The following is a 27,285-nucleotide window of genomic DNA, read 5'->3' as shown; positions in this document are numbered from 1 at the left end:
AACTACTACAATTCGCCTCTTCAATACCATCGAACTTCTAGTATATAAAAAGTTTTACTCGAAAAGGGCAAAGTTTTACGTCAACTTAGAGCAAGTCTCCAATAGTTTTGGTTGCTTATAGGATTATACCATCTTCTTTATCATTTCTATTACATACTTTTCTTAGTATAAAAGGTATAATATTACATACTGCCTACTTTGTTTCTTTGTCGAGCACTTCTGTATCAACTTGAAGTTCCACACTTTCGGATATCTTAATGAGAAGTCTGTCAATATCGATCTTACGAAGTTCTCTAGCCTCTACTCTTCTAATACGAACTTAGCTGGTTTTATCTAGGTAGTATAACGTCCTTGTGTATCCATCTATAAAGAGTCAATCTCCTTGAAACCTCGTATGGTCTCTTATGGACCTATAAAAGAGAAGATGAGTTAGAGAAAATGTATAACTCGGGATCCACAAATAGCTATAAGCAAACACTTGATATGTAATACAAATTATAAATATACACTTTGCAAGCTTTAAACAATTATGTAACAAAGAGTTTGAGATGGTCCGTCCACTAAAAGTCTTTAAAAGTGCCCACAAAACATTACTATAGAATATGATAATGAATTAGCCCTAGATACTACTCTAGAGGCTCATCCAGCCATGTGTCACCGGATATCTCTTAAGTATTGTATTGGCTGACACTCCGCACCACTCTAGGGAGCTTATAACATCCAAAATGATTGCTTAAGTGGTTTATTTTTGGATAATTTTATCTTTACGTGATGACTACATGCAACTTATATTTATAAGCTTGATCATAAAACCAACCAAAATGGGATTGTCAAGCCTACTACAAGCTCTTTACATATTGTGTAAAGCACAAACAAAATTGAAAGAAATGAATATACACAAGCATTCTATTGAACACCTTGTTTATATCTTTGTTTGTGATATTCTCCTCCACTTGTTCTTTCAACTCTCTCGTCGAATCCTTCACGAACGCTACATTTCTTTGTGTTTATTGAATATTTAATCTTCTACTCCAATTGCAACACACCTATTAGCTTCTAGTTCCTCTCCATGGTTATTGCTGAGTAGTCGAACTTTGATCCATCATGCTGTTTTACCTTGTCAATGACTTTGACTTTATTATGAAGTTAGTCGACTATTAGCTTCTAGTTCCTCTCCATGGTTATTGCTGAGTAGTCCCTCTCCATGGTTATTGCTGAGTAGTCGAACTTTGATCAATCATGCTATTTTACCTTGTCAATGGCTTTGACTTTAATGTGAAGTTAGTCGAGTTGTGTTGATCTTTATTTGGATCTTTATTTGTTCCTAAGGATCTTTCGTAGGAAAAAAAAGATATTTCTTGTTGTGTGTCAATCTCTCAAAATATCTTATATTGTTTAAATCGATTAAATACTTTTTAATCTTCTTCCCTCTTACTCTTTTATCTTACACAAACATATTATATATTAAAGAATGCCAGTAAAAATGCTTTTTGACTTATTAAAAGTACTTTTTTCGCTAGAGGAAGGGCTTGAACCTTCGACCTTGTGGTTAACAGCCACACGCTCTAACCATCTGAGCTACTCCAGCTGCATATATTATATTTATAAGATCTAATTGGAATTTCGGTGTTCTAGTTCTAGATTAATGTTGAAGTCAGCTCATGGGGTCATCCGATTGCAGCTATGCAGATGCCCGGCTTCATGAAACAATTTTTTTGTTTGGCCTTTTTTTTTTCCGCTAGAGGAAGGGCTTGTAATAATATGAGTTGTCATAAAAAGTAGTTCAAAGAATACTAGTAAATGTAATCTCATAAACACGAAATCGAAAACAAATTAAATCAAAAAATATAAAATAATACGTGTTATCATAAAAAGTGGTTCGAAGAATGGTAGTAAATGTAATCATAAACACGAAATCGAAAACAAACGAAATCAGAAAATATAAAATAATATGAGTTATTAAAAGTATTTTTTTTCGCTAGAGGAAGGGCTTGAACCTTCGACCTTGTGGTTAACAGCCACACGCTCTAACCATCTGAGCTACTCCAGCTCATTGGACTTAGTTGATAAGATTCAATTGGAGTTTCTTTGCACTAATTCTAGATTAATGTTATATTTATGTTGGAAGTCAAAAGCTCATGGGGTCATCCGATTGCAACTACGCAGATGGCGGCTTAACGAAACAATTGCATTCTTTCTCTTTCCCTCTTACTCTTTATCTTACACAAATATATTATATATTAAAGAATGTAAGTAAAAATACTAGTAAATGTAATCTCATAAACACGAAATTGAAAACAAATTAAATTAGAAAATATAAAATAATATGAGTTATCATAAAAAGTGGTTCAAAGAATACTAGTAAATGTAATCTCATAAACACGAAATCGAAAACAAATTAAATCAAAAAATAGAAAATAATACGAGTTATCATAAAAAATGTAATCTCATAAAAACGAAATCAGAAAATATAAAATAATATAAGTTATTAAAGATTTTTCCGCTACAGGAAGGGCTTGAACCTTCGACCTTGTGGTTAACAGCCACACGCTCTAACCATCTGAGCTACTCCAGCTCAGTGTATCTAATTGATAAGATTCAATTGAAGTTTCTTTGCACTAGTTTAGATTAATATTCGACTAATGTTGCAAGTCAGCTCATCCGATTGCAGCTATGCAGATGACGGCTTCATGAAACAATATTTTATGTTTGGCCTTATTTCAGATTGTGGAAGGAATAGTGAAGCACATAATAAATAGATCAGCAGTGATGCACAGTTTGAACATGGAATCGGTAGGGCTTGAACGAATACCACAAACAACAAAAAATGGATGTAGGTGAATAACAAGGCACATGTTATAGGAAGAGGGCGAAGGAGGAGGACAACAACAAACAAAATGGTTCTTCTCTTCAACACAAAGAACCTTTCAACTATGACAAGTCCTGGTAAGATATGATCATCCCGACCTATCTTGGTCCCAAGCCACACCTGAGACCAACCTCCCCAGATCCAACTATCCAACTTAACTAATTCAAGTTTGGCCCCACCAGTCCATAACCAGTGTCCCTTTCTCAATAACAAAACAAAACAAAAACAAAGAATCCAATGTCCCCTTTTGCATTCGACAAAAAACAATTACTAATAAAACATTTGATGTACTTGACACATGATACATCCGTCTTACATAAAAAGATATAAGAAGAAGCATCAAACGTGACTAAAGCACCCTCTTACATTTACTGATCACTCTAGGATGTATCTTTTTATTACATAAAAAGATACATAAAAAGATACATCCTGACCTAAACATTTTCATGGTTAAGCATGGCCTGAGTGAAGTTACGATTATTGCTTAGCAAGCCTCTGCATTTGTGTAATCATACTTGTGTTATGCTCTACTCAAACATACCTAAATAATAAAAAATTGTCTGACAAAACAAGTACTGATCACTCTATGTGCCATTATCGACCGCATATTTCCACTTCTTTTGTCATCAACCAGCAGTGACAAACTAATTCTTTTGATAAAAGACAAAATTAGTCGTATTACAATCGACGTTACGGAAACAATCGATTGCTCCCGTCTCTGAGGTTCCTCAAAATGTTGGATACTAATCCTCAAAGCGGTAATGTATATGAACAATGCACAATGCAGCTTTTTTCCCGTTGAAGCCACAGACAGAATATCCTTTTACCTCGTATCAATCGACTGACCAAAATTATAACGTGATACAGACGGGTTCCAACAAGTAATGCGAGGCCCAGATACTCACAAAACGATAATCTTCCTGTGAAGGTGCTCCCCTATCGAATGCTTTTCATCATCATGATCATGGAAAATCAAGGTAAGCATTCCGACCAGGACGAGCACCGAGCCAACAAGAAGCTTGTCGTTTCGTTCAACCCAGTGAAACTTGAGCTGGCTGGCACCGTAAAATGAAAGGGCCACAAGAGATGTCATGACGGTAATGGTGCTGCACATCCAGAAAAGGAAATCGTGAGTGATATTAGCAATCCTAAAACACCAGAGAAAAGAGATAAAACTATAAGAAAATCATAGCACACCAACTATATTTTTGCCACAATAAAAGAAACATCAAAAAGTTAAATGCAGGTTGTTCCCCCACTAGAAAAAGAAATCAACCACCAGTAAAAACTTGTGATCCCTCTTTTTGGTCTCTTTTTCCCCCCATTGGATTGTTAAAACATGAGGTATGGTATGCTAAGTTTGTAAAAACTTTTTCAGATGTTTGACATTTCTAGGTCAAGATTCATCAAGATATCTAGTCTTAGAAAATATTTGTACCATCACTCAGGATACGGATCCATCTATCAGACAATCAGATATGCTCTAATGACAATACTTCAGAAATTGAAAGAACAATAATCAATCCATGATGCGTGACATATGATTGATGGGAAGATTCTTCTCCTATATTTGGGAACATCATATCTGATCTAATTTTAGCAAGAATGACCCATCCCTGCAAGCCTACAGAACAAGCATAGTCATTCACCAGATTGAGAAAAGAGCAAATCCTATTCGATCTGAAAGCCTTGATACACCTAACATGTTAAATCATTACTTGACAAAAAAATATTTTATTGATGTTGGCCTCAAAACAAAGTTTTTATTTGGATCCAAACCTTTTGATTCACTAGCCTCTCAAAATTTAATTTAGAATGGCTTACCTTAACAGAAGCACAATGATTGCTAGAACCATCATAGACGATGAGTTGCCAACAGCAAGGAAAACAGGAAGAGTTGTTGCACAAGGAGATAACGCAGGTACAAGAACAAGCCCAGCCACTGCCATCTTCTCCATGGAATGATTGTGAGAGTGATTGTGGCCTCTCTTACCAAATAAAAACAGAAGAATATAGCTTCCTCCAAGAACTATGAGCAGCAACGAAGCAAGCTTGTGCACTGTCTCTTCACCAGCTATGGTGTTGGCCATGGTGATTGCAGCAATACCAAGCAGAGAAGTAGAAATCACATGCAGGACAGCTCCAAATACAGCTGTTGAGAGAAGAAGAAAGGCATTCAGTTTTCTTCCTAAACAGGAAAAAGTGCTGCAGATAAAGAAGATTTTACAACTCAGATAGTGACAATGGCAACATCCAAAACAAGCTGATCGATTAAACAATTATTGCCTCTTGTAACCAAAATTTACCTCTTAAACCATAGGTTGGTAAACCTCCAACTATTTCTACTATATCTAGTCGAAAATCTGACTTGCCAGCATTAAGTTTTTGTTGAATTTAAATCTACATTTTGAGGTGTAATTTTCTAGCCTGTTTAGTGAGGCATCTATTTAGGACTAAATGTCTTCCAAAATCCAAATTGCATTAATTGATTCAGTTTAATGCACAATTCCAAGAGTTAACCTTGTTCTAAGCCAATATTCTGGACTGTTGTAGAAATGCTTTTGGAACAAGAGACGGCAAGTGTTATTGGTTAGGAACAGTATCCGCCACAATTTGTTGTTCACCAAATGAAGTGAATCTGTGGATTTTGCAATTGTCTAATCATACGTGTCCTAATATGCAGATGTTTTTCAAAGTCGCACTGTCTAAAACCAGCATGATTCAGCATATAGTTGAGTTGCATATGTTCCCTGCAATATAAAACATCTGCTGAATGCTATGTCAAGCATTACCACATTGCAGCACCTCTATCTCAGGTGCAGCTTCATTGATCCAATCAAATTTGTTCTTAATGTACAAGTATTCAGAACATTAATATTCAACATCTTAATAAGAGCGATCATATCCTTCTTAAATGTACATTCGTATTCTCTGTTGACAGGAGTCACATTGAATATCAACTAGACCCATACAAATTGGCACCCTCCAAATGAAGCTTTTGCTAAAATAAAGGATTCAGAAATAGTTTACACTTAAGATTTTTATCACACCACTGAGTTTTATAGCAAGCACTCGAAAGCTAATCTAGTAGTTACCCAACAAAGCTGAATAATCAATGTGCATTGAGTAAATAAAGCATGTTTAAAGTTTAATAATGTTTGGTGCTTATTTAACATACTAAGACTCATCATCAAAACCCTTACTGCACATTTTCTAAATGGACTGAATTTTCGCTGTGGCTAACAAAAAAGGAAAGAAGCACATCTCCAATTGACTAATAGGGGCATGTTTCAATGAAAGCAACAACAGAGGTTTTCAATTTTGTTGCACTTCCCCATGCCAGTAAAGCTATTGTGTATCGTTAATCATGTGTGAATGCCAACACCATAGAGCTATAATAGCAAGACTTCATGTTATCTGCTGGCACATGACATCCGGGTTCTACAAAATGCTCAAGTTAGTTAGAAGTTCCACCACAACTATCACCCAAATCATTGTACAAGGAGAGAGACCCATGATCAATAAGGAGCTTAACTGAAATAGGGATGTCACATTAGTCTATGGGTCTCTTAATTCATGAAAATATGCGACTCCACTCTTTGGATCATTCCATTTCCTGTTATTGCATTAGGAAGGAAAACCAAAACTTAAGCTTAATATTCCTTAAAGCAGAAAAGAAATATTCACTGAAAGCAACTCCTCGATTTTGTGGAGCGTATCGTACCGGTTAAGTTAATCTCCAGCAAGAAGACCAAGAACAGTTTTTGACCTGCACTAGAAAAGATTGCTACGAGATGTATAACCAGCAACAGATAGAGAGCCCCAATCATCTCTACATACCATATCATTCCAATCATAAATAAATTTATCGATCAAATCACAACCAAATGACAATATAAAGAATGCTACGACTACCAAAAAAATCATTGTCAGGTGGGTATCTCTAATAATCCTGAAGCGCACTCAGAAAGAATTGTACAACCTGAAGAATTAGCAGCTGTTACAGTGTTTTGCACCACTAAAATAGTCCAGATATCCACAATCAAGAAAGAATAAACTATCCTGACAACCCAAACATCCACAGATCATGAATTTGCTCCAAGATCCATTCCATTGCCAATAACGGAATTCAATCAAGAAGAACAACAAGATATAGTGAAGAGAAGGAAAGGAAATAAAGTAAGATCTGAAAAGAATTCTTGAATGGTTCACCGGGACTCACTGACAAGGAGAGTGCGCGGGAGGGTCCATTTCTGGGCGCGGCCGACGACGGAGAAGGGAAGCCAGTGGGTGGGGATGAAGGAGTGGAGCAGCGAGACGGTGGCGATCCCTCCGATCGTGGAGAGATCCTTCGCGCTGAAGCCGTCCATTTCCAGCCCTAAACCGCTCAAGATCTACAGCTCCCCAAGAGGAAACGCCTTCGTTTCTCAAGATCCGAGCAAGAATTCGCCCCCGGAGCCACCGCGCTTCGATCGGAACCCGCGGATCGGAGAACGGAAGCGAATCGCCGAGAATCGGAAAGCGAGCGCAGGTGGCCACCGACTTCGGGTTGGCAATAACAGGAAAAGGAGGAGCGGAGATCCTCTTCAAGTAATACGAAGAAATTGAATCCTTCAAGCCCTCTAATCTAAAAAATCTTGACCGTTCATTCTAGTATCTTCGAAATGGTCCTGCCGTTATATATACCTGTGTCGGTGTCTTCAATGGAAGCCGATACAAAGTGCCTTTCTTCTCGCGCCCTCTTCCTTTCCCGCCCCGCTTTTACATGGAAATTAGGGTTCCTGAGGAGTATATGAGAGCATCTTCTCCGTCCCCTATTTTCCAAACTCAATCTTGCTGGGTTCCCTCGTTGTGGAAATAGGGTTTCGTGAAACCTCTTCTCGGCGCGCTTCTGGAACAATGGCACTTAGCTGGAGACACCACGTCCTCATACAGGCTTTGCTCTCCCGTGGACCGATGACGGAAGAGGACTTCCATGCGGTCTTCGCCGCCGTCAGTGGGAAAGATCCAGGTTTGTATGCTAATTTTACTGTAAAGATACGAATTTTATCTTTAGATATGTTGAATCTTTGGCCGCGAGTGATGCAGTAGCGCAGATTTCTATTCATACGTTTACTATTGAAAATCTTGTCAGATCAGACTTACGTTTCTGTTTCCACATAGCGTCAACTTAGGTGGTGTAGTCTTCGTAGATTTTTATATGTAATCTTGATGCAATCCTTTTATCCTTCTTGATATATTAGCTCCAGATTTCGAGTATAGTCTATGAAGGTGTTTAGGGTGCTCCTGAAGAGGGGACATACCTTTCGTTAACCGATGGAATGATTGATTTGTTATATTGAATGTTGATGTATAAGAAATGCCTTTGTCTAGGATGCCAATGCTTTGCGGTGACTGATATGGAATTATTTGCAGTTACACATCGTCAACTATTTAATGAAGTTCTTCTCAAGATCAACAAAGAACTAGCTTATGTGCAATTTGAGCTGCGAGCATGTCAAAACCAATATGATGGTAAGGTATACTATGGCATGGTTAACAATGTAGCTGATGAGCAATCGAAGCTTGGAACCAAGTATTCTGTTCCACAAATTGCATTTTATAAGGGAGTGGTATGTGTTGTTTGGATCATTCACTTTGGAATTATTTGATCTTTTCTTCAATAGTAAATTCTGGGTAACTTTTTTTCTGCCCGATAGTTTTGAGATGAAGTCTTATCTTAATAATAATATGCAATCTGGAAAACTTTTTCTTTTGTCTTTTTGTATGGATGAAAGTATGAAGTTATTCTCTTATGTATAAGTATTCTGACTGGGAAATCTTTTTATTTGCTTTTTTTGTTAATGAAACTAGGAAGTTTTTATCTTACATATAAATTTTTTTTGTTTTCTTTTCTGTGTGAATGAAACTCTATAAGTGGCATTATAGAAAAGGCAGGTGCCGAAGTTGGATATATATGTTAGGAATTTCCTTATTGGATAATCATCTAGCTTAATTGAGCCTAGTGTATACTAAACACATGAAAATTTGTTGTTGCATGTTTTGCAGCATTAATTTTTTAATGTAGAGAGAGAGCATGTTTGCCTACATTGCTTTGCTTCTAAGTCCAGTTGCCGTAAGTTTTGAAGATAGAAGTCAAGGCATTATAATATCAATAATTTAATCTCCAAATATGGTTCTATTGGTTCCAGGTAGAAGCAATCGTTCAGGACGTAGCAACTCAAGGCTGCATAAGCAGTATTGATGCACTTCACATTCAATTGGAAAATCAGGTTTTCATCTGTTTGCCTACTTAATTCTGTGAAGCAAAAATAATGTATCTTTCCGTACTCTTTCTTTTTTTGTTTCTCATTTATTTGAATGTATAGTAGATTTCCTATGAAAAGTGTAGACTATGAATCTGTGTTGTTATTCCTTCAATCAGTGCAGATCTGTTTGACTTTCAAGTAGTTAATGATTTATATGTCAACTTCATAATAGAAGGCTCTTGAAATTATTTTGGTCGAAAAGATTATGCAAAACAATGTATTCTGATTTTAATCTAACCTTTCTCGTACCTGGAAACTTTGAGATTCTCTTTCAGACTTCTTTTCTTTAAAGATGATAAATTTCAACTTGCTACGTGGTGTATATAAAGGGGGGAAAAGAACAACACTAAGTGCTAGGTTTCTGTGAGGCAGTAATGAAGATAGGGCATGACCACATTAGACACGTTTTAGAAAATAGGGAGCAGAATATACTGCAGAGACATGAGAAAATTTCTGGATCTTGCTAACTAGAAGAAATTCTGGCAAATGACACTCATGTAAACCTGAAATGAAACCATCATCTATTGAAAAGCAGAAGATATCAATTGTATCAAGGGCTTGTAACCACAATAGCAAGGTTGCCTATGCACTGTAATGGTTGTTTCTGAGATGAGCGTGTGTGGGAAAGCTTCAAGCAGCACAGTCCATTGACATAATTGATGAGAATTCTTGGCCTGAGTTAAATTGTAACAATCAATATTTGTCCTCAAACAGGCATACTAATATGCCCATTAAAATGAATAAGCTAGAAAGTTTTTGATAAAATTAGGATGACATCTACTAAGGTATATCAACAACAAATATAAAGCTTAGTTCTTAAGCAGCTTTGGTATCATGAAAAGGCCTAATTATTATGCTGTTACCATGTATTTGGTATTGGAATAGTATCATTAAGGAATCTGACTCATGGACATGCAATTAAATATCTGACATGGCTTTTGGATGTTGGCACGTGAGTTATTGTAACTTCTATAGCAGTGGAACACTGGAGTTGTCTGTAGTAATTTGATTTCAAGTATCAATTTTCCATGGTTGAACAATTGACATATCTGTTTTTTTTTTGTTTTGCTTACCTCCTATCAATATTGCCCACTAAGTGGTGCAACCTAGCTCAGGTTTATATCTCATCCAATATAACTGTACGCAGAACTGACTAGACTATCACACACGTAATGTTTTTTTACCTCATATTGCCCATTTACTATTTTTGATTCCTTATGGTCTAAGAAAATAATTGTGTGCAATTTCAATGACAGCTTATTAATTAACCAAGTTAAGGAAAGGCCAGGTTTGGAGCTCTTTGAAGTTTCTTCTTGAATTAACATTTACTTAAGATACATGATAAGTTGAAGTCGAAGATGAAATTTTCAGTTTTTGTTTACCAGAACTAATGAGACCCATGTCTTACTTTGGCTTGCCTTCCAAGCTTTACTTTATTGGTGTGTTCTAATGCTTGTGTACATATCACAACACTGTATGATTAATTAGGTTTATCTTATGAAACGTGAGGACTTTTATCTTTTTAATGGCTTAACCAGGTGAATAACTATCTTTAAGCCATCAAATTTTAATCAGCAAAACACAATTATTTCAGGTTCAGAATTGTCAGAGTTCACAGGATACGCAATCTCGAATCCCTGCTGCGTTCAAGAGTTTCACAATGTCTCAGAAGGAGAAAACTCTTAATGATCTCATAAAGGACCGATGGCTGTGCTATACCTCTGATGGTAGAATAGGCCTTGGTTTAAGATCATTCTTTGATCTTAGGAGCTGGTTTTTCAGTAATGATGTACCATCATGTGAGGTCTGCAATGAAGCTGGAGTGAAGGCATGTTTCTACTTATTCTCATTTTTGGTGATCTTTTGATTATCATCCTTTTTGTTTTCTGTAGTGGTTAAACTCTGCTATTAGTTTTTATTGGTAGATTGCAAATTTCTGATTGTTGATGGGTACTTCTGTTTGCATACTTTTGTTATCAGCTTGCACTTTCTTGGTTTAAGTGTAATATATTGGCTAGATGATTTACATGATGCTGAAGAAAAAAAATCATGTTGCAGTATGGGAAGCCCTTTTATGCAATAATTTCAGTTATTATATGTTGGGATGAACTTCAAAGGCTTCAATTGTCATATATCTTTAAGAGAAATCACCTCTTCTCTTGTTCGCTAAGCCTATGCAGTAACAATTAAATGTGATGCATGGCCAATGTTCAAGATTTGCTCTGATGACACTATAGGGTTCACACTTCTAGGAGATACTAGCAGAGTAAAGTTTGAGTTGATGATATCTGATCTAGAACTTAGGCACTATGATAGTTAGCAATTGCATGGTATAGAGTATCAGAATTTCCTGGAATAATGGCTTCATACGGGACAAATGAGCTACTGATTGGATGATTGTCTGTTCACTGAGAGGGTTTTTTCAAGTGGCATCCCTACTTGACTACGATGATCATCTTGGAGAGAATGTCAAACTGTCTAATTAATAGAGAGATCTACTTATAATTATAGTAATTATTTATGCCGATTTACTGGGCATGCAAAATCAATGCCTATGTTAGATGATGTTCCTTGTCTGCCAGTGGGTATGGCACGATAGAGTTGGCTTGTTATAAATTTATGTGAATACAGTAATCATCATTTATTTCACTCACAAATTTTGCTCAACAGGCTTCTGTATGTTCCAATGAAGGATGCACTGTCCGAATTCATTATTACTGTCTGAAGAAGAAATTTCCGCAACGGAAGGTATGAACTTCTCTCACCCATTTTTTCAACATTTGTCAGTGGAAGGATATTCTCTTGGTTAGTTCATGCCTCTTTTAGATTGCCAACTCGCATCTGTTTGTTCATATGAGTCATTAGGGTTCAAGGGCTTGTCCTGGATGTGGTACCGAGTGGCCCCGTTCAGAGTTTGAGGTAGATCACTTAGATGTACCCGAGCAGACCCAGGTGCCTTCAGCTGATCTTTCTTCAAGAAAGAGACCCAGACGCATGAAAGCTGAAGCAGTTGCAGCAGTTCAATCCCAGAGTGAAACTCAAAATGAAGCACCATGTGGCCCCACACAAAGGAGGAGGCTCAGGAGCTGCAAAACCGAATCAGTGGAAACCTAAGGCGAAGCTTCTCAGTCTGCCATGCCCTCTAATATCAGAAGCCGTAGGTCTGACCATGCCTAATGTAAGTAGTCCTGGAGCATCGCCACTTGACAACTTTCAAGTAAATACAGTTTCTTCTTACCTTTTTCCTCTTTTTCTTTTGCTGCTCCATGTATTGAAAAGCTGGAACCACCAACTTGTGTTAATCTTGATGTAGAGCTGTATCATGTAGCTGGAACTCAACAGGTACTGAGCATCTCTACAAGATGAGCTCAATTGGTTGCTAGTAACTGTGGCTCTTAGTCATATTAAGTATGTTCCTGTTTCATTTCACTACATCTGGGATAGTCATGTAATGGACAAAACTCACAATTGTTCTACCATTCAATGTTTTTGTGTCTTTACACTAGTACTCATTGAGAGAGCTGCCAAAGATCTCATGGATTTGATTGATGCTTTACTTGATGCACAAATGTTATCTATTGTGGTAAGCCAACCTAATAATTGTTGAAGCTGTCTGCAAAAAGTTCTAGATGGATTAAATGAATGGGATATAGTCAACTTGTTGAACATGTTTGGAAGGGTTTTGGATGCATTAAATGAATAGGATATGATCAGAACACAATTAACACAAAAGATTGGGAACTATTGTACAACTAAAGAAGTTACATGTATTGAGCATAATGTAACATTACTTTAAAGCCCACTGGCAATGTTTGTCACTTTAAAGAGCTCATGATCTACCAAGTTGGGTGTACCTCAAGCAGTACTATGGATATATTTTGATGCTAATGTCAGATGCTGGTGTCACACTCAACTTTAGATGCATGAATCAAACCTACTTATAGACTTTTTGCCATTATCAATTTTAATGTAGCATATATCCCTTTTAAACGTTACAAAATTTCACATATGTCTCTGCTTTAACATCTTTCCAAAAATCAATTTCAGAAGATATTCTATGTTCAATATGCATAGCCATAAGTTTGAGATCTGTGTTCATAAAAAAGAAACACAAAGTATGCAAAATATCCATGATATTTTTAACAATTATAATGAGTATTTAAGTGATATTAACAATAGGATCTCCACTAGCATTTAATCCACAATAACCTATAAACAAACCTTTTGAAAATTGAATAACATATTTGTGCTAAACTGGAATTTAATAAGATAAATATGAAGACCACCGACTTTGCAGAATATATATACATGCAATTTTACCCTTTTTTTAATTTACTTGAGCAGTAAACATGGATATATTAGTACCAATTTGAGATGCAACCTAATGTTCTTGCTATCCTTTGCTTATCCAAACCCAAGTTTGATTCAAATATGGCAGTCCAATTGAGTCTTCAAGCTCAACATCCTATATGTAACATCTCACCAGATTACAACAAATAAATGGGCAGACTCTAGTAGTTACAGCTTTTCCATAACAAAACATTATTTAGGCACATCTTGAAGATGCCATGGGCCTTAAAAAATAGGCATAGGCAATGACATGATTGGAACCTGCCCCAAGATTATTGCTTTAATCTTACAAAAGATGACACCTTCAATTATTAACCTCCAGAAAGCCATATTAAAATAATGTCAAAGATCAACCAATAAACTGACATCACTAATTTGGAACCATGTATATAATTCATCATATGGTGATGTTCCTGCTGCTGCCAACTAATAGCTAACCTTGCAAGAAGATTATTATTTCTCTCAGGTAAAGGGAGTGATTCAACCATGTTTATATATATATAAACACACACATAGATATCCCATCAGATTATGCAAGTGATTTCTCCACATCTTTTAGTCAGCCTGATGAACACAACTTGAAAGCAAACTAGAAAGAACCCTTTTGCCTTGCACCTACATTTGGATGATACAGCTGATAGGGACCTACACTTTCCAACCCATGCAACCTACATTGAAATCTGTAATGAAGTTGGCATCACAAAATCTTCCAACCTATGCAACACATTAGAATCTTCAATGAAATATACCTTGTCCATGAGCCAACCTAGGCTTGTGTTCAAAGTTAAAATCAAGATGCAGATGCCATAAAAAGCTCAGTGCAAGGTCTCAAATGCCTTTTCCCCATGAATGGGATGGCTTCTAATGCCAAAGATGACACAGGAAATTTCTGAACTTGTCCTGGTAGCCAAGATGACATAGAGTCCATATGGCACAAAAGGCTGTACAAAATCCCAAAATAAACTGAAATGCAATAACCAGAACAGTTATGCAGCACAGCCGAAACAACAACATCCTGCTTTAACTTCATAGTCATGTAGCTCTTTTTGAAATGTTAGAACTCCACTGTACAAAAACAATGACCAATGCCAAATCAAAAGAAACAACAAGCACCACAATAAAATGAAGTAAAAGATATGTCAGGAAAAAAAAGGAATGTCACAGTTTTATAAATTTCCATGAATGTTTTGTCCAAAAGAAAAAAGAGTATATGTACTAGTTATAACAAGATATTGTTTCCATCACAGTGCACTTCCTGATAGAATAGTTCACAGGAATAAAATGAAACTAAATTCTTCTAACAAATACAAAGAATAAATCTTTCATCTCTAGTTTACAGTCATGTGCAAAGCTGGCCAAACAACACTAAACTTGAGCAGGTCATTCGACGCCTACCTGGTTGACCACCGAAAATGATTGGGGTAAGAAACAAAGTAGGGAAATGCACTGGTTGCTAAATCGAAAAGACATAGTAAAGTTAGTAAACTGCACCGAAAAAGACTTGTTTATTTCATGTAACTTCTACATGGATAGCGATTATTGCTATACAGATACAAGCAAAAGAACATGAAAACACATAACTGGTGCACATCTCAACCATGTTCAGATTGCAATTTGCACCTTAAGGAAGAAAGTGCACAGGATAAGTGCTAATTCATCAGTGTGTGAAAAGCATGCGATGTCAGTAATCTAGAAACCATTCATTTCCAAAAGGTAAGTCCGCCGCTTCATCAGTGTCCTCACTGCAGCCTTGAATGGGCCATCAAATGCTCCAGAAATAAAGGCATCAGTCTCACTCCTAATATTGCTACTACTGCTTCCCTCAGAAGATGGCCTAATAGTTACCACAGTGGCTCCTTGCAATGCCATCCCACCAGGGATGTCTAAATAGGGAGCATATTTCAACTTCATGTTGCAAGCTGGAACTTGCGTCCTGTTTGTAGATGCTGAGGCTGCCACTGGTTTCTCCCTGAACTCCTTCAGCTGTTCTTCGCCCATACTTAGTGTCCCCTGCCCATCAGCATCGGTCAAGGCCAAGCTCTTCAAGGTTGGATGTTCCTTAATAATGGGCCGAAGAAGATAATGCCTCGTGGAAGCAGCTATCAGGGAGCTGATTGTCCAGACAACACGGAGCTTTAGCCCTCCATTTGTGTAAAAAGAGTCAGGAATGCTTCCACTGTCTTCTACTGGTGATTCATGCTCGGGGGAGACCAGCTTCCGGTCAATCCTTGTACCTCCCAAGATCACACAGCTCTGCAGTGTACTCCCAAACTCAGCTCTCCATTTTAAAAGAACCCCTTCTTCAGTTCCAACATCTCCAGCAGGGAGTTCGATCCTGAGGTTGCGGACATGGGTGAAGTTCTTGAGAACCTGTGCTGGGGAGTGATGGGAGAGCTGTGGGAAGACAGGCTTGTTGCCACAATTGGTGCTGCGAAGGTTGTGGAAGGGCTTTAGGAGAGTGAAAAGCATGAGCTTTAGGAAGTTGCAGAAAAGGTTTCGATGCCTGGGAGAAGATTGACTCAATGGATCATCAGAATCACCATCAACCGTGACCACTCGGTCGATCTTAACATAGACATCATGCACCAAGAAAACAAGGGAGTTAAACCGCTTCGAAACAGCAGAGCAGCGGCCAAGCGATCGGACATCTGCGAGCTTATTGAGGATGAGGAGGACAATCGAGTCAGGCAGGCGGTCGAATTGATCCAGGTCGTGGGATGGGTCAGCATATACTCTTGCTTTTGGTTGCATCTTTTTTTGCTGAATTTGCTTCTTGAATGGGCAGATCCTCCTCTCTAACCGGCAACAGACAAGCAAATATGCCGGATTTGACTAAAGATCCTTTCAGATTTAGGCGATGTTCGGAGCTCAAAATACCGCAACCCTTGAAATCTACAGGTGCCAAGCGCCGCAGAGTTCAAGATCGTGAGCCACAGTATCAACTCTGGATGTGATTTAGCTACTTCTGCCGAAAACATTAACAACAACTACTACTAATTATAACAAATATCCCGCATGTAAAGCTCGATCCATAAGATACCTTCAAAATCAGCAGCTTGAAACCCGGAAAATATAATCTTTTGATTCAGAAAATAATGGCAACACAAAAATGCTTCAATTTGTAAAGTCAGCGTTCGCATCTGAAACTCTTCGATTCAAGAGCGGAGCGAAGCCAAACTGCAACAAACCATTGGAACAAGATACCAAGAATCCAGAAGACTAGTAAAAGCAGCAAACTTCACCAAAATCACAAACACTAGCTACACGGAAGACCATCAAAGATGCAGCTTTTAGCCTGATCTGCAACCCGAGGATCCAGCGAAGAGGATACCAAGAGAAACGAAACATTACCGATAGATCCATCACCCGTTAGGACCCTTCAAAGCCATCGCCGGCCAGGTAACCCACCAAACGCTCCAAAATCTGTCCTTTCCCACACTCCCCACCGAATCGAAAACCCCTCCGACTCCAATCGAGAAGAACTTCCAAATCCGAGTCCACGGACCCCCAAAATGAACTCGATCCGAAGCACGACGACTGACCTTCGCTCGGTAGGGGATTCGCCCAAGGAAATCTCACAGGCCGAAAGGGAAACCCAAGGGGAATCACGGTGTTCTTTTGCAGGAGTAAGTAGGGTTCTCCAAAGCCAAACGGCGCTTTCTGTCTCCCTCTCTCTCTCTCTCTTTACCGAGGTAGTTCGGCGCTGCTCTCATTGATATGACACTGTCCGCCCACCGCACAACGGAAAAAGGCCAACTTAACGGCGCCGTCGGACGCACGTGACCAGACATTTCGACGGGGTGCAACGTGCGACGAGTAGTTGACGGCGTTAGCATCACCTTAACGGCGTTGCTTTCTAAAGTTTCTACAGATCCACAAACTATATTATAATTTTTTGGACACATAATTATATATTATTTCATTCATTTAATCCTAATTTCCTAATATTATACTAAAAGTGGATTTTAAGAAACATAAAATTGGCTCTTCATTAATCCAAAATTCTCCCTTTTTGCACTCTGTTCTCTTTGCTGACCATTTAGTCTTTTTAAGATAAAAATATGATTTTGCAAGCTTAAACAATAACAAATTTTCAGCCTTGGGATTTATAAAAGCTAAATTAGAAGGCTAATTTATCCAAAGAAAGAAGAAGAACAACATTCATCCAAAAACTCCCATGCTATTGAGTGATCAAGAATCTGTTAGCTGGTTGACTTACTGCAGCTTGATTCAATGGTCCACTGATTTGGACTCACCAAATCTTCCTTCAAGTTTTCTTCCCACACACTCACACCTGAAGCTGCATGATGAGTAACTCAAGAACACTATTTCTACTGAGTGATATATGTATGCAATCAGGGAGGATAGTAATAGGCTGTGAAGATGATATGTGGCAGAGCTAGAAGGGATTTGCTTTTATCTGCTTGTCACTTTGCAGCATGGCACTGAGACCAGAAGAAGTGCTTTAGGGTGGAGTGAAGCAGCAGTAATTATTTACTGCTCTGGTGATGATTGCCAGATAAGCATGGCACAGAAATCTATCTCATGTCCAGGTACTCACAGTTAGGCTGATGAGGACCACTACATTTGTCTCCACTTGTTTGATCTTTTACTTCAGTAGGTAGAGCCACCAACCTTGGATCAGCAGTCACCTATGTGCCAGCAGCTAATGACTTCAAGATGCTTGTGTTCTTGCAGATCCCTCAAGCAGTGTCTCTTTGGTTCTTGAACTGGTCACAATTCTTAATCTGCACAGCTGCATGGTTGAGTTCTTGAGCTCGTTTGGTGGAACTTGTTCATTTGATTGTGTATGCTGATATTTAACACCATTCGTGGCGGGAGCGTCGTGCACTGAGATCATCCTTTTTTTTTTCGCTCGGAATGAAGAGATTTTTTTCGACATCGGTCTGTGTCAAAACGAAAAGAAATTGAGCTCGCTCGGAATGAAGAGATTTAGATCATCCTTTTTTTTTTCGCTCGGAATGAAGAGATTTTTTTCGACATCGGTCTGCGTCAAACCAAAAAGAAATAGAGATCATTTTCATGTCTTTATTCGTTATCTTTGCTCACAGGGACAGGCAGGTGGTGCAGGTGCAAAAATCCAAAAGCTGAATTGTCTCAGTTTGTCACATATGAGCAATGCTAGTCAAATTAGAGAAATAGCTGACTCATATCCAATTGTATCTGAATCAGAAAACCATCTGCTTTGTTCCCTTCTCTCTTGTTTCTTCCCAGAACAGAAAGTTCAAACACAGAAATATGAATTGTTTGTGGTGTTTGAAGCCATTTTCCCTGTTTTCCAGATTTTTAGAATGCATAAATCTCTGTCTCAAAAGATTTCAAGATTTTATCATGAAAATATTCTTTCTATTAGAAGAGAAATTGGTGGTTATTATCCACATATTGGAATAACTTTCAATGAATTAAATGTGTTTTCTGAATCAAATGACAAAAATAAGGCAGGTTGGTAGAAACTTCCACTTCCATGAAAGCTGGCATTGGATAGGAAATCATGAGGTACCTACTCAATTAAAATACTTTATTATGATCATATATATATATATATATATATATATATATACATCCTTTCTTTTCATACAAACATGCTCTTTTACTTTATTATATTATTATTATAATAATATGTATAATCTATTTCACATGCAAAATGACATGACAAACAAGGACTCCCATGAGCCATATGCAAAATTGCTTAATTCATGATACATAACATGTGTATGTCACAGTAATTTATATCCCAATTCCATGAACCATTCAGCCTATAGAGTGCTACAAGTGAGTAAAAGTGGGTTTACAAACAGATGACACAACAAAGACTATCACAAAAATTCTTGGTATTGATTGAAACAAACAGCTAAATATGTCTCACATGATATGCCTGATGCACATCGATTGCCATATTATATTAATCTCTTCCAGTCCAATTAAGCTTAAGCATGAACTCTTTTTTCCCATTCAACAAAGTTCAATTAGAATTAGGCTTAAGCATCATTAAGAAAATATCTTCTGTGAAGTTGCTCCTGACCAATATAAATAAAGCTTCCAAGAAATATGTCGACCCGGAAAACAAATAATATGACATCAAAATTGTATGCTAGATGAACTTTAGAAAGAAGTAAAATAAATGCTCTGAAAGCTAATCATTCACTGGAAAGATCACTCACTAGCCTTTGCAGATATTTGCATTGTGAGACTCACTCACAGAAAACAGCCACACAATAGAATTGTAGTCACATAACTATCAAAAGACAAATACCTATATGGGACTCCCACAAGTAGAAAATTACATTGCAAGACTCGCCTAAGAAAAATCGGCAAAACCATGAACTTCAACTCCACCAATAAGCTATCAAAAGACAAATACAAAATACACAGGGACTCCAGTGAATACTATCCACAAAAACCAGTTGCACTAAAACCTCAACTGTGAAGACCACAAAATTTTTCATCACCGTCTGAGTTTTCACCTGAAAATTCAAGTAGATAGCTTGGTGAAACAAATAGCTCAAAACGGACCAGAAAAAAAAATAAAAGAACGAAAGACACAACCTTAGTCGTCTTTCTTATTTTCGTAGAAATCAGAATCACTTGAGCTAGAACTAGAGCTTGAGCTTGAGCTTGAGACGGAGTTCCTACGCTTGTGTTTCTTCTGTGTTTTCTTTGATGTTAAAGTTTTGGAGGCAGGAACATCACCCACTATTTCAGCTCCTGATTTTTCACCAATTTGTTCCATGCTTGTGCTCGTTTCACTTGCTACAGGTTCCTTAAAAGCGAAACTAATCTCATCAGCAGACTGCACTTCAACAACCTTGGTTTCCAATTGCTCCTCACTTGCACAAACTTCTAGATATCCATCTATTGCTCCCGTCGCTTTTGGGGCTTTCTTGCTGGTGCTATGTGACAGCTGGCTAAAAGCCATGTCTCTGTCTTCAATGGATTTTGCTTCAACATGCAGATCAGATTGCATTTGCTTGGAATCGAGATCGCCAGTACCCTGTAAATTCTGAGATCTGGACTCATGTAAGTTTTGAGATCCAACTTCATGATATAATGATTTTTCAAGCAATTCTTCACTAATTTGTTTGAAAGTCGAGTGAATATCTTCGACAGATCTTGCCTCAACAACTAGAAGCTCTGAATCTGTTGTATTGCTTTCAGCAGCAACCATTTCTCTCAACTGAAGATTAAGTTTTGCTGTCATTGGCTCGCCAATCTTCGAATCAGAAACACTAGGCACCATGGTCTTTTGAAGGGGCTGATTAGATGCTGAGTTAACCTCTTGAACCAAGCTTGCTTCAAAAACATGAACCTTAGGATTGTAAACAATCTGCTCGAAGTTCCCGCTAGAACTATATGAAGACCCAATTTCTGATTCTATAACTCTAGGCAGGCTGACTGCTGAACTCACCTCCTGAGACTCGATAAAACTGCCTTTAGAGGGTTGGTTGGATGATATATCATCATATTGAGTGGATCTGTCTTCAGAAAATTGCAGCTGTGTATTGTCATGCACAAAAGAACTTCTGGAAGCAGAGCTAATATCTTCAGACTGGCTATCCATTTGAAACATGAATAATGATCCTCGTTGATTAGATGACAATTCTTCTATGTGAAAATCTGCAGTTCCATCCATTGCTGTTGGCAAACTTTCATCCATCTCATCAGTCTCCAAGACCACAGGATGGATCTCATCAGATTCCTCATCAGAACTATCTACCATCTTCAGAGAACCATCTTCATACTTGGTTAGCACTTCAGTTATGATTCCATCTCTTGATGCAGACAGGTCACTGCCAGAAGAGGCCTTGATCTCAGTTATGCTTTCTGTCAGTGATATCAACTGTAACCCAGTTAAACTACCATCATGAATATGACCTGCAGATAGGAGATCTGATGTGCTGACTTCTGGTTTGTGAAAAAGCTTGTCACAATCATCCATATGACTAATATCTTCTCTAGACTTCCAAAAGAAAGAGGCCTGTTGTTCAATATCAGATACATTGACCTTGAGCTCTTCATTTGTGACGCCTGGATCCTTGTCTTGTTGTTTGAAATCTTCTCGACTGTCATCAGAGATTGAAGCCAAGTCCAAATTGCTGAGTTGAGAATCTTTAACAGTGATGTGATCAGAACTCAAACTATACTTTTCCATGAAAGGCACTGGTTTCTGCAATTCAGATGAAACTGAATCATCAGATAAGAGTGAGATATTTGAATAAGAAGACTCTGTAATTTCAACCGTCTCTTCTATTTCGGTGTAGTGACTCATGTTCACAACAATCGGATCAGCCTCTCTAGACTGAGCTGTCAATGAAGAGGAATTTGTGTGATTGATACTGTCTGCTGCTGCTAGCTCATCTATCATGCATGAAATTGTATGAATGGAACCTTCTTGAGAAGCTGACTTTCCAACTATAACATCATCATATTTGCTAATGTCAGTAATCTCCCTTGATCTTGATTCATTTTCTTCTATGGAAATTAAACTCTGATCAGATGTGAAGGGCCCTGTGCTGACAGATGCCATCTCTTCCACGCTTGCATTGACAGATACAAAATCTCCAATTGGTGTTGCAGCATTTTGCTCGATTGAACTTGGAGAAGAACCCACTTCTGAAACTTCCTTCTGCATATGAAATTTCACTGAAGAACTAGTGTTGTCTCCTTGACCTGCGCCCACTGAGAAAAGAGAATAATTACCAGCAATAACCAAAAGGGATGTGTGCTAATAGGTCAGAATCAGTTCCCTTACCTGCATCAGTTTCAGCTTCATCAACTGTTGATAGTTCAGAGAAAGATTTTCCAGCCACTAGTGGACTAGAATCATAGATGGGTTCTGCAACTTTATAGTCATGAACTTGATCAACCCTTGTTGAATAATCAGATTCTCTGAGATTTCTTGTTTGTTCCAAATTTAATGACTGTTCAGAAAAGGTTGTTTCTGAATCCTTCTTGTCTTCATCTGATGAAGATGAGTGTGGCTGATCATACCTCTGTTCGACCACATCTAATTTTTCATAATCTGAAATGGGTGGATTTAAGTGTATTCCATCTCTAATATCTTCTTCTACTGCTCCAGAATCTTCAACAACTTGATCACTTTCTTGAATGATGAGGTCAGTATCCACATCAATTTCAAGATCATCAGTTAGATGCACATTCTTTACTTCAATATCAACCAATTCTGCTTCTTCAGTTGTGTGACTTCCATTATCCACAACATCAGCATCATGTTTACCAAGAGGAGTCAGTTCAGTTTCCTGTTGGAATTCCTGTTTTTCTAGCTCTCTCTTATATTCCTGATCTGTAACTGAAGAAACTGTGTCGGATTCTGGAATATAACTTACTTTCGACTCACTCTTGTCACTGAATTGTCTATGAAAAGTAGAACTTCCCTCAGAATCCATATTCTCTGCAACAAAGTAGGACTTCAACCTTGAATGAGGTCTCTCTTGTTGAAGTTCCCTTGTTCCTAAGCTGAAGGTCTCATTCCTTCTATATAACACCTCACGATGTGGAGCTGACACAAAATCTTGGTGACCCCACGTCTCACCTGTGAGGCTGCTGTTTTGTTCTTGCTCATCATAGAAAATATCAAAAGGATTTCTTCTGGGCAGCAGAGAAGAGGGAGCAGAGCCTGGAATTGGCAGCAAATCCATTGTTTCCTCTGAATCATAGGGAATATCAAAAGGATTTCTTCTTGGTGCTGAAATGGGTGGAACCTGGACACGGAAGCGTGATAGATCATCCCTGCTAAGAAAAGAGTCACTAGCATCTAAGTCAATAAGATTTCTCTCCATCAGAAATGCCAGATTTTTTCTTGCTCTTCGCTTTGCAATTAAACTTTCTAACCTCCGATTCCTCTCCAATTCAGAAGACCCAAGATCCATGACATTTTTCTGATCATCTTCGGTCCACTTCACTGCAGCTTCCATGCCGTCATCCTTCTCCTCCTGTGCTTCTTCATCTTCTTCCTCTGCATGGTTTTCACCTTCTTCATCAACACTATTATCATCTGGTTCATGGTCTGACGATGAGCCTTCAGTGTCTACATCTGACTTGGAGATAGATACGTGCTGAGGATGTTCAGAATCTAAAAGAGGGTGAAGTTCATCAAGCATCGGAATGATGTCAGCCATAGAAGCATCAGGAGATGAACTCTCTGCTCTATCTGAATCAGTATCAGAAGAAGCATGATCATTATCAATGGACTGCCAAGGCAATCCTAGAGAAGAATCGAAATGATGGTCCAGTGCAGGCTCGCCATTCTCCAGCATAAGGTCCTCAGTTTCTTGCCTATCTGCAATGCCAACAGAACTGATAATTTTGCCAACTCCTGTTACACCTGGATTCTCAACATAAAGGTACCTGTCCTTGAAGATCTCTTGACCATGGAGTTCTTTTTCTTGAATTACCTTCTCTTTATTGTAATTCTCTCTGTTCACTTCCCCATCTAATGACTTTGTGGCCACGATAGCATCTAACTTCTTGGTTCCTTCATTTTGATTTGTTGCCTCATAGATATCCTCACCTGCATTACTCCTTTCTGTAGCCATGGATGCAATTCCCTCATGATGGGATCTGTATTCTACATGTTCTTCAACCATTAAGTTGTCATCTTCCTTGACATACAGATGCTTAAAAGAGCCCCCAATTTCCTCCGAAGGCATGTCCCGAGTCCTCTCATCCTCTTTCTCAATTTCAGGAATATTTGGCTCTCCATAGCTCAGGAGGAGTCCAAGAAGAAGAGTTGTGCAGACAATGACAGGAGAGGAAGAAACCAGGAAGGCAAACAGACAAGGAAACGATATGTATAGTACAAGCAAGAATAACACCAGAGCAAAAACAAAAGGATGATCCCGAGCAGATCTGTAGCTAGTTTGGATGCACAATATCATCACTTTTTCAATATACATTTTAATTTCCCTTCTCTTTATTGCCATATCTTCTCTCTCTCTCTCTTTTCTTTGCCTGATAATCCAAAGGGAAGAAAGAAGAATGAAAACAAAGCTATCCATGTGAAACTCATGAAAATAAATCTTTTCGAGTAATACTAATGACAACTTTTCATGTTTCAAAAGACATAATAACGGTACAATTACCTACTATGAAAACCTTTCAAAAGAATATTAATCATATAACTAAAATAAAGTCATTACCATCACTAAAGCAAAATTTGAAGATCTAAACTGAACTACCTTCGTTTACATATCAGTAGGTTTTTATCTCTTTTTTTTATTTTGTACAGATCTGCAAATGAAGGTAACAGATCTTTTCGTACACATATCACCGATCTTTTCGTACACATATAACAGATCTTTTCGTACACAACAAAAACCTCAAGCAAGCCTCTCCACTTAACCAACTGACGCAACCAAGAAATGCAAGCAACAAATGTTTCTCAAGATTGTCACATAATTAATAGAGGATAGATACATTCATTAAAAACAATCTATATGATCACCACAGAGACATCAAGCAGGCCTTAGCAACACTTAAATTTAATGTGACCAAGAATTGTCTGCAGCGAAATAAAGAAATCAATTAACTGTGACTGACCAAAAAACGTATATGCATTTTTTTTCAGAATCAGTTGGTTTCACTTCATGAAGCTGCACATCATGAACAAGTAAAAGTTCATCTCCACAAACCAAAGAAAGAAGAAATCGAGGATCCACTACACAAAACCCCCTTATCACCTAATCAAGCTCAGATCTTTCAGTGGCAAAACACTTCCAGATGATGTTCCGCTACCAAGACACTTCCAAATGCTGAAGATAACCTGGAGATCAAAGTAGTTCAGAGGAGAAGCGAACTCACCTTTCCTCTCCTTTCCTTCTTGTTTGTCAAAAGGATCAGGATCCGATCGGCCGAAGAATCCAAGGACTTCTTCCTCTGTGAAGTGAGATCAGAGGAGACGCAAGGGATCGGAAGCGAGGAGGCTTACTACATCCGACAGCTGTTTTCATCTCATGTCTTGGTCGGCAAGAAAAGGGAGGAAAAGCTCCAAGGAGAGAGAGGCCTTAAATTGGACTATATACGACGACCGTATCACAACGGAAAGAATGCAAGGTAAAGCGGCGGTGGTGGCGGTGGAGAGCGAGGACTGAAGGAGAAACCCGTCATTTGCCCTACCACCGACCTCGCCACCTTCGGCGCCGGCCAAAAGAATCTGGCAAGAAAAAGAGATAAATAAAATTAAAAATAGAGAAAATGCTTTTAATTAGGAGGAATATTTGGTTTAAGATATTAATCTCTTGTAATAATGATTTATCTATCTCTAGTTTAACTGTTCTCCCCATAATACCCCCGCTTTTTACTCGATTCGGCCGCAGTCGCGTCAAAAGCGGATCGAATCGGTTTCTTGGTTCGGATCGAACTCGAGCATGCTCGACCGGGCTTACCACATTGCAGAAGTCAATAAAGCATTTGGTGCCATTTCAATCAATTGGAAAGCATAATAATAATTATATATATATATATATATATATATATATATATATATATATATATATATATATATATAGAGAGAGAGAGAGAGAGAGAGAGAGAGAGATGTATAATACAATAGCTGCCAATTCAAAGACAGGCAACACTTTTTCTTTTCCTTGTATACTGAAAATAATACCACAGAGAGATGTATAATCCAATTCAAAGACAAGCAATACTCTTTTTTTTTTCCCTTGAAATGTATACTGAAAATAATATGATAGAGAGATGTATAATATAATAGCTGCCAATTTAAAATGTCATGAGCCTGATGGGTTAACTAGTCTATCAACTTCGTTTGGTCTAAACCACTGATCAAAATATTTAAGCTGAAATTGATAATAGTACATTCATCGTATCCTTATAAGTCAATTTTAATATTCGATATGAGACTAATCAGGTGTTACACAGACAATACTTTTTTTTTTTCCTTGAAATATATATTAAAAATAATACGGCAATATATTTTGGTGCCTTCTTATACAGTGTTTGATCCTTCAATTTCTTAATTGATTCTTCAGCATCATAATCGGCTCTTTGGTCAAATTTGGTTGACTTGAGGTATGATATGAAGCCACCGCATCACGAGAGATGCAGCATGAGTGGGCGCCATCAACGTTGCATGATCCCACGTAGCGCGTAAAGAAGGCGATGTGTTGAGCTGTGCTCTCAATTAGATATGGATTTTGTGCGGCACACGGTCGACATGAAGAGGTGCAACACAAAAGTGTTTTTTTGTTTTTATTTTTATTTTTATTCCAAGGTGAGAGCGTTATGCACTTATTTTTTATATAAATGACATCCAATATACATATCATAATTTAAAACATCGATATATTTAATAAAAATATTAAGATAGATGTATGAAATTATTAAAAAAAATATTTTTATTTATGAATAATTAGCTTCAATAGAATATAAGATGGGAAAAAATCATTTAAGATGATATAAAAATATACTTAAGAGATTTTTAAATATAATAGAAGAAGAAAAGGTAAAATGATTAATTAAATATATAATCTTTAATATATCTCAATAATGATAAAAGATTTATGTCGCCGATCATAAATAGTTCGGACTTATAATTTTATTATTATTATTGATATTAGATTATATATATATATATATATTGTTTAGATATATTGATTTAAACTTACAATTTTAGTTATGCCTTTGAACACAAGTGTTTGTCCTAATTTTCTATGTTTGTATTTGGTGTAAGGAAAAAGGTTGAATAAGACAGTATGGTTG

General features: G+C 37.7%; 4 protein-coding genes and 2 non-coding genes across 10 annotated transcripts; 1 reads left to right on the top strand and 5 right to left on the bottom strand.

Moving 5' to 3' along the window:
- Positions 1–1,514: 1,514 nt before the first annotated feature.
- TRNAN-GUU (transfer RNA asparagine (anticodon GUU)) lies at positions 1,515–1,588 on the bottom strand. The gene has a single exon. It is a non-coding gene; the product is annotated as a tRNA-Asn (tRNA).
- A 388-nt stretch (positions 1,589–1,976) lies between these two features.
- On the bottom strand, positions 1,977–2,050 carry TRNAN-GUU (transfer RNA asparagine (anticodon GUU)). Its single transcript has one exon. It is a non-coding gene; the product is annotated as a tRNA-Asn (tRNA).
- Positions 2,051–3,506: 1,456 nt separating this feature from the next.
- On the bottom strand, positions 3,507–7,455 carry LOC135642049 (uncharacterized). Of its 2 annotated transcripts, none has more exons than XM_065157830.1 (3): positions 7,092–7,455; positions 4,694–5,021; positions 3,507–3,975 (listed from the first exon to the last, which is right to left on the bottom strand). In XM_065157830.1, exons 1-3 carry the CDS (start codon positions 7,237–7,239, stop codon positions 3,771–3,773), a joined length of 681 nt encoding a protein of 226 aa, XP_065013902.1. In that variant the 5' UTR covers positions 7,240–7,455; the 3' UTR covers positions 3,507–3,770. The 2 variants fall into 2 exon arrangements, with proteins under 2 accessions (XP_065013902.1, XP_065013903.1); XM_065157831.1 differs by having other exon boundaries at positions 7,096–7,455.
- A 124-nt stretch (positions 7,456–7,579) lies between these two features.
- LOC135642048 (uncharacterized) lies at positions 7,580–12,706 on the top strand. Of its 2 annotated transcripts, none has more exons than XM_065157828.1 (6): positions 7,580–7,880; positions 8,285–8,481; positions 9,061–9,141; positions 10,772–11,005; positions 11,848–11,925; positions 12,043–12,706. In XM_065157828.1, the coding sequence occupies exons 1-6, from the start codon at positions 7,769–7,771 to the stop codon at positions 12,289–12,291; spliced, it is 951 nt and encodes a 316-aa protein (XP_065013900.1). In that variant the 5' UTR covers positions 7,580–7,768; the 3' UTR covers positions 12,292–12,706. The 2 variants fall into 2 exon arrangements, with proteins under 2 accessions (XP_065013900.1, XP_065013901.1); XM_065157829.1 differs by having other exon boundaries at positions 7,590–7,880; positions 8,285–8,388.
- A 2,307-nt stretch (positions 12,707–15,013) lies between these two features.
- On the bottom strand, positions 15,014–17,238 carry LOC135584848 (F-box protein At5g46170-like). 2 transcript variants are annotated; one of them, XM_065160265.1, is made up of 2 exons: positions 16,879–17,238; positions 15,014–16,492 (listed from the first exon to the last, which is right to left on the bottom strand). In XM_065160265.1, exon 2 carries the CDS (start codon positions 16,276–16,278, stop codon positions 15,217–15,219), a length of 1,062 nt encoding a protein of 353 aa, XP_065016337.1. In that variant the 5' UTR covers positions 16,279–16,492; positions 16,879–17,238; the 3' UTR covers positions 15,014–15,216. The 2 variants fall into 2 exon arrangements, with proteins under 2 accessions (XP_065016337.1, XP_065016338.1); XM_065160266.1 differs by having other exon boundaries at positions 15,014–16,419.
- Positions 17,239–19,661: 2,423 nt separating this feature from the next.
- Positions 19,662–25,711, bottom strand: LOC135643460 (uncharacterized). Of its 2 annotated transcripts, none has more exons than XM_065160444.1 (4): positions 25,366–25,711; positions 22,298–24,516; positions 20,095–22,224; positions 19,662–20,012 (listed from the first exon to the last, which is right to left on the bottom strand). In XM_065160444.1, exons 2-3 carry the CDS (start codon positions 24,486–24,488, stop codon positions 20,096–20,098), a joined length of 4,320 nt encoding a protein of 1,439 aa, XP_065016516.1. In that variant the 5' UTR covers positions 24,489–24,516; positions 25,366–25,711; the 3' UTR covers positions 19,662–20,012; position 20,095. The 2 variants fall into 2 exon arrangements, with proteins under 2 accessions (XP_065016516.1, XP_065016517.1); XM_065160445.1 differs by having other exon boundaries at positions 20,095–22,215.
- Positions 25,712–27,285: the final 1,574 nt, after the last annotated feature.

This window comes from Musa acuminata, chromosome BXJ3-7 (assembly GCF_036884655.1).
Source record: "Musa acuminata AAA Group cultivar baxijiao chromosome BXJ3-7, Cavendish_Baxijiao_AAA, whole genome shotgun sequence".
Classification (NCBI taxonomy): domain Eukaryota; kingdom Viridiplantae; phylum Streptophyta; class Magnoliopsida; order Zingiberales; family Musaceae; genus Musa; species Musa acuminata.
Note: the sequence above shows the minus strand (reverse complement) of the source record. Positions and strands in the feature narration are given on the sequence as shown.

Bases quoted from the DNA above. Each gene is read 5' to 3' on its own strand.
- LOC135642049 (XM_065157830.1), bottom strand. From the start codon at position 7,239: ATGGACGGCTTCAGCGCGAAGGATCTCTCCACGATCGGAGGGATCGCC. The intron at 5,022-7,091 runs GTGAGTCCCGGT...TTCTCTCAACAG, and splicing joins CCCGCGCACTCTCCTTGTCA to CTGTATTTGGAGCTGTCCTG. The intron at 3,976-4,693 runs GTAAGCCATTCT...CTGGATGTGCAG, and splicing joins ATCATTGTGCTTCTGTTAAG to CACCATTACCGTCATGACAT.
- LOC135642048 (XM_065157828.1), top strand. From the start codon at position 7,769: ATGGCACTTAGCTGGAGACACCACGTCCTCATACAGGCTTTGCTCTCC. The intron at 7,881-8,284 runs GTTTGTATGCTA...AATTATTTGCAG, and splicing joins CGTCAGTGGGAAAGATCCAG to TTACACATCGTCAACTATTT. The intron at 9,142-10,771 runs GTTTTCATCTGT...CAATTATTTCAG, and splicing joins ACATTCAATTGGAAAATCAG to GTTCAGAATTGTCAGAGTTC.
- LOC135584848 (XM_065160265.1), bottom strand. From the start codon at position 16,278: ATGCAACCAAAAGCAAGAGTATATGCTGACCCATCCCACGACCTGGAT.
- LOC135643460 (XM_065160444.1), bottom strand. From the start codon at position 24,488: ATGGCAATAAAGAGAAGGGAAATTAAAATGTATATTGAAAAAGTGATG. The intron at 22,225-22,297 runs GTAAGGGAACTG...CTCTTTTCTCAG, and splicing joins TGAAGCTGAAACTGATGCAG to TGGGCGCAGGTCAAGGAGAC.